Source organism: Plectropomus leopardus, chromosome 9, assembly GCF_026936395.1.
Source record: "Plectropomus leopardus strain MGB_pleo_1.0 chromosome 9, ASM2693639v1, whole genome shotgun sequence".
NCBI lineage: Eukaryota > Metazoa > Chordata > Actinopteri > Perciformes > Serranidae > Plectropomus > Plectropomus leopardus.
The window spans coordinates 3,448,792-3,461,324 of NC_142184.1; the positions used below are offsets into that span (position 1 = coordinate 3,448,792).

Here is a 12,533-nt window from a genome sequence, read left to right on the forward strand (position 1 = left end):
CCTTTGCCTCAGTGCAGGTGGCTCCAATTACACTGTCGATACGCAAGAGTGTGTGTGTGTGTGTGTGTGTGTGTGTGTGTGTGTGTGTTCAGGAGGTGACGGTGGTGGATTATGTTTCTGATCTGAGGTCTGCTGTAAAAACATACTGTGAGGTTTTCCTGCCAAGAACAATGCTGGTTCATTGGTAGGGCATTAATGCACGTTTACATTACAGTGTGTGTGTGTGTGTATGTGTGTGTGCGTGTGCGTGTGCATGTGTTCATTCACCATTGGCCAAGTAAAATAAACACAGATGTGTCAAAAGGATTCCTCCACACTATCATTACCTGTATCTTATCCCGTCATTAAAATAAGACGGAGGATGACAAGAGAGGAGAAAGTCAGATTATTTATCAGACAACATGCAGGTGGAGAGACAGACGGAAAATATGCGATTGCACATGAGATAAAGAATATTTTAATTGCTTGAATCTTGGCCAAAAACTTGCACCACAAAAACTAAAGTCGACACTAAACAAGCAGGCATGTTCTGCACCTGCGTGAGAGGAAATTACTGTCCAAAGCAGAAGGTGGTGGTAGTCAGAATTCATTTCTCAAGAAGAGACAACAGAAAACTGACAGGACCGATTCGACACGCAGCCTAGTCAGTAACACAATGAGTTGTTGAAAGAGCAAATGACTTCAGAGTTTCTGAATTCTCAGTTTGAAATTTCAACTGCAACACCCTCTAAAGTTGGAATTGCAACTTGGAAAGTAGGAGAAACCCCACCTCATCACAGAAGTTTTTAAAACTTGAGCGGATCATCTGCAAGTTTTGAATCCACAATTCCTTGGTGAAATCGTGGATTACCAGATCCCAGACATCCCTCATACGTGGCCCACGTGTAGGGGACTTTCCATTAACGCTCACATAACACGCCTGTGTGGCCTTGGAGTAGAAATAATGACGGCAGAGGAGGTGGCTGCAATTAAAATGAACCTGCTAATGTTTTGAACGTCCATCGTCATGCTTTCATGCGTCATGCTTCTCTGAAAACTTGCACAGAAAGTACATTTTTGACCTTTAAAAAACAGAAAAAATGAATTCATTGAAAATTGAATTCATTTTTTTACCTTAACAAATGTGAGTAAGAGAACGCACGGGTGGATGTCCTTACTTGTTAGCTACAACACTTCTCTCCATCTTTCATTCTCGTCTGTGTTTGTGTTACGGAGACTCTCTCTCTCTCTCTTTCACTCTGTCTGCTTAATGACATTTAGCTGACAGATGTGTTTGTCTGTCAGGTGTGTGTGTGTGTGTGTGTGTGTGTGTGTGTGTGTGTGTGTGTGTGTGTGTGTGTGTGTGTGTGTGACTGCAGGCCTCTCCATGCTGCTGTTTTCTCTCTCTCTGCTTGTGGCCACTTTGTTTCGTTTACCTCGTTCGCCCTGTCTACATCCTGTCATCCCTCTGCAACTCGTCTCGATCCTCGACAGTCACTCAAACATCTCAATAAGATTTTTTAAAAACCCTCCTCCACTCTCTCACTGTCTCTCTCTCTACTTGCCATTTCTCGCCTCCTTTCTTCATGGACTAGAAAACGAGGAGGAAGTTTAAACCTTTAAAACTGTATTTTTTCTCTGATAGTAACAAAACCTGTCATATAATTCATAATAAAATGACAATGAGGACATTCTGCTCCATACTTTTGATGCTCGGAGCTCATTTTGCAAAAGTGAATTATATTTTGGAGCTTTCTGTCACTTTCGTTTCATTTTAAAACTGTCTTCATGTCACATCTGTCTCCCTCACAGATGGCCAGTATCCGGGCGGAGAAAAAGTTCCCTCCCTGTGAGTCGGACAACCCAGACGACCAAGTCAAACCCATGCTGGACTGGGCCAACGGCGGCTTTCTGCCCAAAGGAGAGGAGGGACTCAAACCTACACACACTGCCGGTGAGCAAGGCAGCAGCACTGGACCATTCATAAACTACAAAAAACACAAGCGAGGAGATAAGAGTCAAATTGATCCGTCTTTGTGTCCCCCTGCAGACAGCAACCCTCTGGACCACCAGGTCCTCGATGTTTCCCTGCCAGAGTATTTCCCCAGCGCCAAGCGGCCCAGAGTCAGCCTCTGTAAGAACAAGGCGGCGCCCGAGGAGTCCTACAGCAGAGGTACAGGTCAAAGGTCAAACCCACTGTTTGGGGTTAATTGTTAGTGTGATCACGATACACTTAGAAAATCAGTTCTTTGGATGATCAAGAAATTTATGGCATCACAAAGTTTGCTACGATACCTTTTTGATTAAATTCAGAAGCTTGCTATCGACGAGCCGAATACTGCGTGCACGTGATCACAAGTGACATTGACAAACGCTGCTACTCCATGCCATTAGCAGAAAAAATGAAAATGTTTGGACTTTTATGCGTGCCCAAAAACTGCCAGGAAAATGCACCGCACAGCAGCAAGAGAGGAGCGCGCTGTACCAAACGGAAACAATGGTTTTTGCTGGCGATGCTTTTTTGGCGATGGGTCTCGGTGTGATCGCCCCCTAACTGAAATTTCTGCTTTGGTAAAAACACTCATTGCAAATTGTTGAGTGAAATGTGAAACTGATGAAAATGTGTTTGTCTTTTCATTTTCATTTTTGACATTGTCTTTTGTTTCCTTTCAGAACAAATGGTGAATGAAGTTCTGAAGAATAAAAGAAGTATAGAAGGTAAAAACATTTTTACGTTCGGTGTTCCTGTCTGACCGGTGTGAATTGATTTGTGCATTATTAACAGTCTCATTCAGATTCACCTTTTCTACTGCTGATTAATGTGTATGTGTGTATACGTGTGTGTGTTTCTATATGTGTGTATTTGCAGAGTTCTGTCTCTCATGTGGAAAGATGAGAGTAGCAACCTTCCACCCGCTGTTTGAAGGAGGCCTGTGCCAAACATGCAAGGTAGCGCAAAAACACTATTTAATATTTCCCCAAATATGCAGCTCATCCATTTGAATTATTGAGTGTGACGTTTTCATGATTTCCTGCATTGGTCATGTTTCAGGTGCATTAAGGGGGTTTTTATCTCACTTTTTCGTTGGCACACATGCTGACACATCATACTAGTGAAAGTGACAATAACTCCCTTTTAATGTGAGTTGAAATAGAGCTACATTTATGATTTCAAACTATAAGTCAAAATGTCCTAAAAAAATTATTCTAAACTTCAGATATTTGCCATCTCTCACTCAATAACTCGTTAAATTAAATGAAACATTGTGCAAGTATCCGCTCTGCTCAGCTTCTATGTGCAAGGTGTTTAGTGGCTGCCAATCCGCTAACCTGCCCTGGAGACATTTCATATCCCAGACGTTGTGTGCTTAGGCAAGCAAAAAAACCCAAACATTGCTGAATGGGAAAAAAGGCTGAGTCACTGTGATATTAAGGCTGCTATGCGACAGATTGGTTTACCACACGATGACCAGGAAAACTGACCAGTAAAAGCTGGATGACTGGACTTTGACCACAGTTCGTGTCAGCGGAGAAAGAGAGGGGGAAGATTTTAGTGATTCATCCCAAGTTTCCTGGAACATTACGTTAGGTCACAGCCTTGCCCACGCCCATCACTTGTACCAGATATTCAAACTGTAATGTCTCGCTGTCAGATCGCACCTAATGTAAACTACCGAGAGAAATAGAGCATGACGTGCGGCTTTATACTGAAAGACAGTTGTGATATCTGTCCGACTTTCACTGATATAAATGTTGGAAACTCCTTACAGTTTAATGCAATGCAGTTTTTTTATTATTAACTGCTTATTTATTTTATGTTAAAGGGACCATGTACAGTTTAAAACATAAATGTTACCATTTGATGCATCGCACCAGCTTATAGCTTAGAGCTAATTAGCATCAGCAGTCCCTCGGCAGGTGTAATTGTCGCCTCGTCTTCCCACCAAATAATAGAAAAGTATAGATAAAGACTCGGATTGTTAGTGTCTCGATAGTGGTATCAATATCAATAATGATCCCAATCCTCAGTAAGAAGCCAGGTGTTTGAAGTAGTACCTATAAGTATTTTTATTTCTGTGTATTCAGGATGTGTACCTGGAGATGTCCTACATGTACGATGACGACGGTTACCAGTCCTACTGCACCGTTTGCTGCGGAGGTCGAGAGGTTCTCCTCTGTGGAAACGCCAACTGCTGCAGGTGTGACACACACACACACACACACACACACACACACACACACACACACACACAAAGAACACATTATATTAACTGCTTCCTTGTCCGCAAATGTCTTTATCTGTCCATTCACCTCCTTTTTCTCTCCTCCTTCCAGGTGTTTCTGCGTGGACTGTCTGGACATCCTGGTTGATCCCGGAGCGTCCAACAACGCTCGCTATCTGGACCCGTGGCGATGTTACATGTGCCAGCCGCTGCTGCAGTACGGCGTCCTGAAGCGGCGGCACGACTGGAGCCTCAAGCTGCAGGCATTCTTCGCCAATGACAATGGACAGGAGTTTGTGAGTCACTTTGGATGTTTTTTCTTTAGACGTTTGGTATCATTTGAAAAGCTTAAATAATCTGTGGGGTTAGTGTTTATTTACGTAGTTACTTAATTTTTTTTCTTGTTTAGCTCTGTCTTTCTTCTCTGTAAATAACAATGAAAATATGTAGATATTTGACTTTGGGTATGTGGGTGTATGAATATATGTTTAATTAATTAGTATTCATACAAAAGCCCTGCAGAGCACATCATCAGTCTTTGGGTAATGAAGTGACATCCAACTTATGAGAACAATTTTTAGCCGCATGGATAAGAATAAGACACTAGATGCTTGAAATAGAATTTGTCTTTATTTTCTGTCTTCTGTTTATCTTTCAGGAAAAACCAAAGATTTACCCAGCAGTCCCCGCAGAGCAGAGACGACCGATCAGAGTCCTCTCCCTGTTTGACGGCATCGCCACCGGTGAGTGTGTGAATGATGAGAGACGGACGGTGAATGGAGGGATTTGTGCCAATTTCTTGATATTTCACTGATCTGGAAGGCTCCATACAAACGGTGTATGTCTGTGTCTCCAGGCTACCTGGTTCTGAGGGACCTGGGTTTCAAGGTGGACCAGTACGTGGCGTCAGAGGTGTGTGAGGACTCCATCTCAGTGGGCGTCGTCAGACATGAAGGAAAGATCCAGTACGTCCACGATGTCAGGAACATCACAAAGAAAAACGTAAGAAAGACACTTATTTCACTTCAATATACATTTTATAACACACATTCCTGCTCATCTCCCTTTTATAAACCTGGAGTTTAATTTGTGTGAATAAGGATCCTTAAAAAGTCTTAATTTATCTAAAAATGGGGCCTTAATTTATATTAAAATGACCTAAATTCATCTTACAAATGTCTTAAAATTCATTGGAAATAGGATTTTTATGAATCGTTCTTTTATTCTGATGTTACATTGTAAAATATCAAAATAACTGGTTACATCGATTTTTTGGTTCAATTGTTAAATAGATTCGTCTCATTAAACTCGTAATGATGGGAAGTTGTTGAATCTCACACACAGAGTGAGAAACACAAAATCGCCAAGGAAACCTACTAGAAATGCTACTACTACTTCTGTTGGTAAACTAAATAGATACGTTTATGACAATATAATATTGTCATTGTATTCCATGTTTTCCACTCTCAAAAGGATTGTTTTTTGTCTAAAAAGGACAAAAACATAATGTTTAAAGTTACAATAAACATTTCGGCAAAATAAAACTGTCCTTCAGTTTTGGTTATCAGAAAAAGAACTCATGAGTCAGCAGAAAGGCATCAGAGAGACACGTTTGTTTTTAATTCCTTTTCGCTTTTCGTTCTGCAAACATTTATTTTGTTTTTATTGACCTGCACAGAATATTTATAGCTAGATGGATTGCTGCACATTTTAGAGCATATGCTTACTTTTTTTCCAAGGATGGACTGGATTTGGGTGTAACGTTTGGACAGAACCATTAGCCTAGCTTAGCATAAGTGCTGCCTTCACATGCTCCTCGGAAATGAGTAGTTTGTTTAATCCGTGCACAAACACACATGAAAAAACAACAAATTCTGGTTTTATTTTGTGATGCACAGTTTATCGGTCCGTCTCGTGACTTGTGCAGCAGCTCCTCTGGCTGCAATTTATATTTTCAAACAGATGCAACGCAAAGCCGGGCACAAACATAAAAGAGGCATCAATTTAACTAGAGAGAAAATGAAAAAGTGTGTTACACATAACACACACACACACACACACACGAACCAAACAGAGGCTGGCAGCTGCAGTGACGTGGTTCAGTTCAGAGGACAAAGAGCAGTTTCAACCTCTGTAAAATCCCCTCAGGAACCCTTTTAGTTGTTAGTCACACTGAGTGTAAGTGTGTGTGTGTGTGTGTGTGTGTGTGTGTGTGTGTGTGTGTGTGTGTGTGTGTGTGTGTGTCACTCCTTAATTCCTATTTCTGTCTTTCTCTTCATGTCTTTCATTCCTCTCTTCCCTCATTGTCTTCCTGTAAAAGGACTCTTATGTTCGGGGAAGGAGACGTGTGTGTGTGTCTGTGTGTGTGTGTGTGTGTGTGTCTGTGTGTGCGTGTGTCTGTGTGAGAGTGTGTCTGTGTGAGAGTGTGTCTGTGTGAGAGTGTGTCTGTGTGAGAGTGTGTGTGAGTGAGGTGAAAGAGAACAAAGGTTGAGCAGATGTTAGAGTTGAGATGGTGGGTTAATTTAGCAGTCTTGTGCCTGTTGCTGGTTAAATTAATAAATTACATGTGTAGCTGAATAGATTTAATTGATATGTCAGTTAAAAAATATTAATTAGAGACCATTTCAATTGTCGCATAAATGTTTGAGGATAAAATAACCATAAATTTCCAGTTCAAACTTTACGAACATGAAAATTTGCTGGTTTTCTTTATTTTTGTTATATTACGCTGGAGATGTTGGGGTTTTGGACAATGTCTCTGAAAAAACAAGCAGTCCTGAGCATTTTAAATTGTTGGAACATTTTATGGACCAAACAGTTAATTCATTTTACAAATAATCACACAGATTATTGGAAAAAAACATGTTAAATTCAGCCATAATGCAGACTACTGCTTTTGTTATAGCATCAGTTTAGTGGAATTCTATTTATCTTTATACAATAATAATTACATAATGAGAAAACATCTACATGCATAAAATCTTGAATCAACCTGATAAAACTGGATGATCCTTGGTGCTAAAAATCTCACAGTTTTGCAAGAAAATCTGCAGAAAAATATAAAATCTCTATGTTTGTCCGAGTGTAATTTGTTGTTTTAGTCGTGCAGCAGCTGTGACTCCCTCAGTCTAACACTTGGTGGTGCTGTTGTCTCTCTCAGCTTCAGGAGTGGGGTCCATTTGACCTGGTGATCGGAGGAAGTCCCTGCAACGACCTGTCAATCGTCAATCCTGCAAGAAAAGGGCTCTACGGTAAATACCCGACAGAGAAAGACACATCAGAGAGTCTTTACTGAAGCACTAATACAGGTTGGTTGTTATTGTCTTTGGGTTTTTTTTCTGATGATGTTTTCTTGCTCCAGAAGGCACAGGGAGGCTCTTCTTTGAGTTTTATCGTCTGCTGAGCGAGGCCAAGCCCAAAGAAGGAGAGGACCGGCCGTTCTTCTGGATGTTCGAGAACGTGGTCGCCATGGGCGTCAACGATAAGAGGGACATCTCACGATTCCTGGAGGTGAGTTACAGGGACTGTAGAGGGTAAACAGCTGCAAAAAACACAAAGCAAGGACATCCACGAAGGAAAGATGATTATTTAAATAAGGCAGGGAAAGGCAGCTTTATTGGTATGGCTCATTTTGAAAAACAATTTAAAGGTCTTTACACAGAGCAATAAAATATAACATATCATGAAAGATACAGATTTACAGTAAAACACTAAAGAGGTAAGATATAAAGGGTGAAATAATATTAAATAATAATGGTGTATTAGTATATAATGCTATAAAATACAATGAGCTTATGAGTAATCACTGTGTCTTTGTGTGTTATTTATTTTTTAATTATTATTATTTCTGTTTTTTTTGCAGTGTAACCCTGTGATGATCGACGCTATCGAGGTCTCTGCTGCTCACCGTGCCCGATACTTCTGGGGAAACCTGCCGGGCATGAACAGGTAGGGAAAAAACACAACGTCTCATCATCATTTTAGAAACAATGAGTCCTGATTTCTAAAATATCAAACGAAGATATCAACCTGTGACTTCTCAGTGTCAATCAACATGTTACAGCACAGTATCTGAGACTAGAAGTGTTACTGTAATTTTCACAAAAAGCTATATTTATTTATATTGTGCGTGCGTTTTGCTTATGGTATCAGATACATACAGATACATGTGATGACTCTGTGTTTCAGGCCTCTGTGTGCCTCTGGGATGGACAAGCTGGAGCTGCAGGACTGTCTGGATCACGGCAGAGTCGCAAAGGTTAGAGATGTGCACAGAGTGCAGACTCATGCCACTCTTCTTAGTTCTTTCTTTGCAAAACAGCTTCTTGGTTGCACTTATTTGACTGTGTGTTTGTTTGTTTTGTAGTTTGGGAAGGTGCGCACCATCACTACCCGCTCCAACTCCATCAAACAAGGGAAGGATCAACACTTTCCTGTCCTGATGAACGGGAAGGAGGACATTCTGTGGTGCACTGAGCTGGAGAGGTGAGCGGGAAAATCACACATAAACACTGTTAACAAAGCCTTCAAATGACAAAAGATCAAATATTAGGGACGTGCAGATCCATCGTAACAACATCGATATCGGCCGATATTCGCATTGTTGATTGTCATCATGCTATCGGCAAAGGAGAAGATATTCATTGATTCATCAGACTGCTTTAGTACCATTGTGACACTGATTGTGATGGTGTTTGTGTACTTTCTCACCCTGCAGGATCTTTGGCTTCCCTGTCCACTACACAGACGTGTCCAACATGGGTCGCGGTGCCAGGCAGAAGCTTCTGGGCCGGTCCTGGAGCGTCCCCGTCATCCGGCATCTCTTCGCACCTCTGAAAGACTACTTCGCCTGTGAATAGACCCCAGCCATCACAGAGCAAACCGACGCCACTATGATTGAACACCAGCTTTTCTTTTGTGATACTGGCTCTGAGAAAAAAGTGGTGGGATTGTCTCCCGTCTGGCAGGCAAACAACCAGTTTCACTACGAATGAGTGAAGCTGGGAAATAGTAGCTGTTAGTTTGTTTCCAGCTCTTTTTTTTGGACCCTGGTGATAATACACTGCAGTCTTAAACACACACTAGATACACAAATACAGCAAAGGTTTATCACTACCCCAAAGTGTCAGGAAGAGAGAGGGAGGCCGGTCAGACTAGGATCCATAACAGAGGCCAGGACAGAGCTCCTCCTCCCTGGAGGTTCAGCCGAGTTAAAAAGGGAAAAGACGACGACGCTGATTCTTCTGCTGTGTTCATAAACATTAGGCCTGTAGAGTGACTTTAACAGGATTTTATTTTTGTTTTAAAATGCCCGTAAAAGGTTTTGACAACACTTAGTAGTTGTAGACAAATAGAGACCAACATAGCACAGACAGTACAGCTGTTTAAGTGGCTTTGTATCAAACTTTTTTTTTTAAATAGGAAGTGTAAAAACATTTCAGAGGTCGCTCATCATCTCCGTTTAAAATGTGTGACAACAAGCTGCTGATACAGGCTGTTCATCGAAAAAAAAACACTTGAACCAAAGTCTTTAGATGGACAGTTTTCGGACTTCCTTGCTGTTCCTCTAGCCTCGTGCCTGAATGTGTTTTCTCAAAAAAGGGTTTCAGCAGTGTAGAAAAGCCAAAACATGATATTTTTGTCAAAATTCTAAGATAAATGGCCCAATCTCAACTGGATCATAAAAGATTAACCAGATTAACATTATTTTGTCAGCATTTAACAACAACATTTCCCATGAGTCTTGTGCTGTGTTCACACTACGAGCAACGCGGCGACTAGCTCGCCGTTGAATTGATGCTCGAGTGCTCGTTAATGTAGCAATGTCATCACGTTTGCTCCTTGCCGCAAATGACCTCGACAGAGTGTCATCTGAAGTTCGTATTTAGTCAAAAATATTATCATCTTTAAACATTACATTTCGACACCCCCCAGAGAACCACAGCTAGAAACAAAAAATATAATTGGTTGAGGTTTCACCACATCACTGGAGCGCTGTTGTGCGTCACACTCGTCTGCAGTGACAGTTAAAAGCGCTTTCATTGAAAAATGATTTGTGTCGCTCATGGTGTAAATGCAGTATTAGCCACACAGGGACAAGTTGTAGTTGTTCAATTCTAACATTTAATCTTTGTTATAATGTTGATAAAAAAGTGCTTAAATCATCCGACGGAGCAGAGGAGGATTTACGATTTGATTATGGAAAGAAAACCCGAGTACTGTAGGAAAACACATTCAGCAATGGAAGCTAGTGCAAAACAAGCTAACCTGGAGATGAAGCAGGAATTTGTCTTAGATTAGTTTATATTGTTAGTTAAAAAAAAAGGAAAATTTTACTTTTAACTTTTGCTTTGAAGTTCGTATGAGCAAAATAGCTTCCTTAAAATAAAAAAAATCTAAATGTTTATTAAAGATAATATTAAAAAAAAATTTGTGTAGATAGTGTGAAACTTTAAGTTGTAATATGACCGCGAAATCTCCCTGAAAGCTACAAATACTTGAAACAAGCCAATGCAAAAACAGAGATAGAGAGAATGGTTTTTCTTGTCTTTTTGCCAACCATTCCAGACAGCTGAGAATGAAAGAGTAATGGCATTTATCCTACTGATTTTTATCTTTGAAATAACGTAATATCAGTTCACTGTAATGACTGGATGACAGGAAACACTGTTGAACACACAATGCCTTTTTTAAACTCAACACTGACTTTTGGTTTTAGAGTTCTTTATTTCAAAAAAAGAGGACTGACATGAAAATCATCTCTGATCTCTGATGCTGGTTGATACTGTGTGGTGCACATGCTTTTGTGTACAGTATGTAGCCTATAAATATTTTTTACATTATTTAACTTCAAACACCAAGTTTGTTGCAAAAATGTAAATTTATAATGCACATTAACAATGAGAAACGTTGTTTTTTTAACCTGCATTTATATGTCATACTGTATGCCTAAGCTTTGGCATGTTCACCAGACAGAAGAATTTACTGGATGGTTTGTTTTGGTACCAATTCTCTTGATGTGACCAAATTCACAAAAACTTGGCGCTGTCTTTTTAAAAATATCTTTTATTGTTTGTTTGCGAACTGGAAGATTTTGAAATGCTGTCGGCTGTCACCAAATCGTACTAAATGGGCATTACCTCAGACAAAGGGGCAACTGTACATCCCTCCTCCTGTAGGATCTCTGTTCTGTGAATATATACTGTAGCTTTATGCTCCTATATGCCCTGTGTTTGTATATATATATAGCTTGTATTTTATCACTGGAACTTTTTTTACACAATGTTTTGCGTACTGTATCGACAGAGAGGTTTACAAGTGTTAAACTCTCTTGTATGACCAGGAACTACATTATTTTTTTAAAACTCAAAATGCACAACCTTTTAAGAACTTTTTTCTTTCGTGTTAAAATGACCGGTAAATTTAGAAATGTACTGGACTCCGCTATGGTGCTCAAAAAGGCCGCTGTAAGTGCCACCAGGAGCTTCTTTTCGTTTTCAGTTCTGATTTTAAAGTCCTTTAAAAAAACCAAAAAGTTATTGTTTACATGCTTCATTAATACTTCTGAGCTTGTTGAATGTTTTGCTTGAAAACAGTACGCAAAAAAATCTAGTTTTTATCTTTTTTGTAACTGCTCTTTTAAGACTTTTTATATTGAGAACATACAGTATATATTAACAGTATAAAGCTTTTTTTTAAAAAAAAATTGTAATGTTATAGCACATTATAGAGCATATTAATCAATAGCTTTTTGATATCTTGCGTTATTTAGATGTAAAGCATTTGAGTGTAATTGTAGGCTCGATGTGAATGATGTCTGAGAACAGTTTCTTTTATTGCTATAACTTGTTAGTGCTTTAACTTTTATCAGGATTGCAGTCACCGATTTTTTTTTGTTTCGCATGTTTACCTTTTTATGAATCTAAAGTGCAAAAGCATTTCAAAAGAACAGATTCTGTGCTATTTTTATACTTTGACTAGTGGAAATGTGTTGATGTATTTTTTTTATGTTTGTGTACTTCTTATAGCAACCTATATATAATTTTTACTCAATAAAAATGTAGCTTGGCCGCTGAATACCTGTGTCCTGTGTGAGATGCCAATCGATTTGTGTGCATTTATTTTTTGTTTTGATATTTACTTTGACGGGTCTGTTAAAGTTAGTAAGGTTGCAAGTAAGGGCTATTTTCATTGTTGGTAAATGTACTAATTTGTTTTTTAACGACTGCATTAATTGGTTCATAAAATTGTAACAATAATTACAAATTCAAATACCTTATTCTTAAAACAGCTTGTCTGATCAATTGTGCAACCCCCCAGTATTAAAAAAAT

The 12,533-nt window shown here is 39.6% G+C and overlaps 1 protein-coding gene across 2 annotated transcripts in view; it reads left to right on the top strand.

Annotated features, from left to right (window-relative positions):
• Positions 1-12,278, top strand: part of dnmt3bb.1 (DNA (cytosine-5-)-methyltransferase 3 beta, duplicate b.1) — a 38,040-nt gene extending 25,762 nt beyond the window's left edge. Inside the window, exons 9-22 of one of the 2 annotated variants that reach the window (XM_042491547.2) lie at positions 1,792-1,933; positions 2,030-2,152; positions 2,653-2,697; positions 2,849-2,928; positions 4,066-4,178; positions 4,315-4,498; positions 4,861-4,945; positions 5,059-5,204; positions 7,363-7,453; positions 7,567-7,712; positions 8,065-8,150; positions 8,391-8,460; positions 8,569-8,687; positions 8,920-12,278. In XM_042491547.2, coding sequence (XP_042347481.1) covers positions 1,792-1,933; positions 2,030-2,152; positions 2,653-2,697; positions 2,849-2,928; positions 4,066-4,178; positions 4,315-4,498; positions 4,861-4,945; positions 5,059-5,204; positions 7,363-7,453; positions 7,567-7,712; positions 8,065-8,150; positions 8,391-8,460; positions 8,569-8,687; positions 8,920-9,061 — 1,572 coding nt within the window. In that variant the 3' untranslated portion in view covers positions 9,062-12,278. Of the gene's footprint in view, positions 1-1,791; positions 1,934-2,029; positions 2,153-2,652; positions 2,698-2,848; positions 2,929-4,065; positions 4,179-4,314; positions 4,499-4,860; positions 4,946-5,058; positions 5,205-7,362; positions 7,454-7,563; positions 7,713-8,064; positions 8,151-8,390; positions 8,461-8,568; positions 8,688-8,919 lie in introns of both variants that reach the window. The other variant, XM_042491546.2, reaches the window with a different exon arrangement.
• Positions 12,279-12,533: the final 255 nt, after the last annotated feature.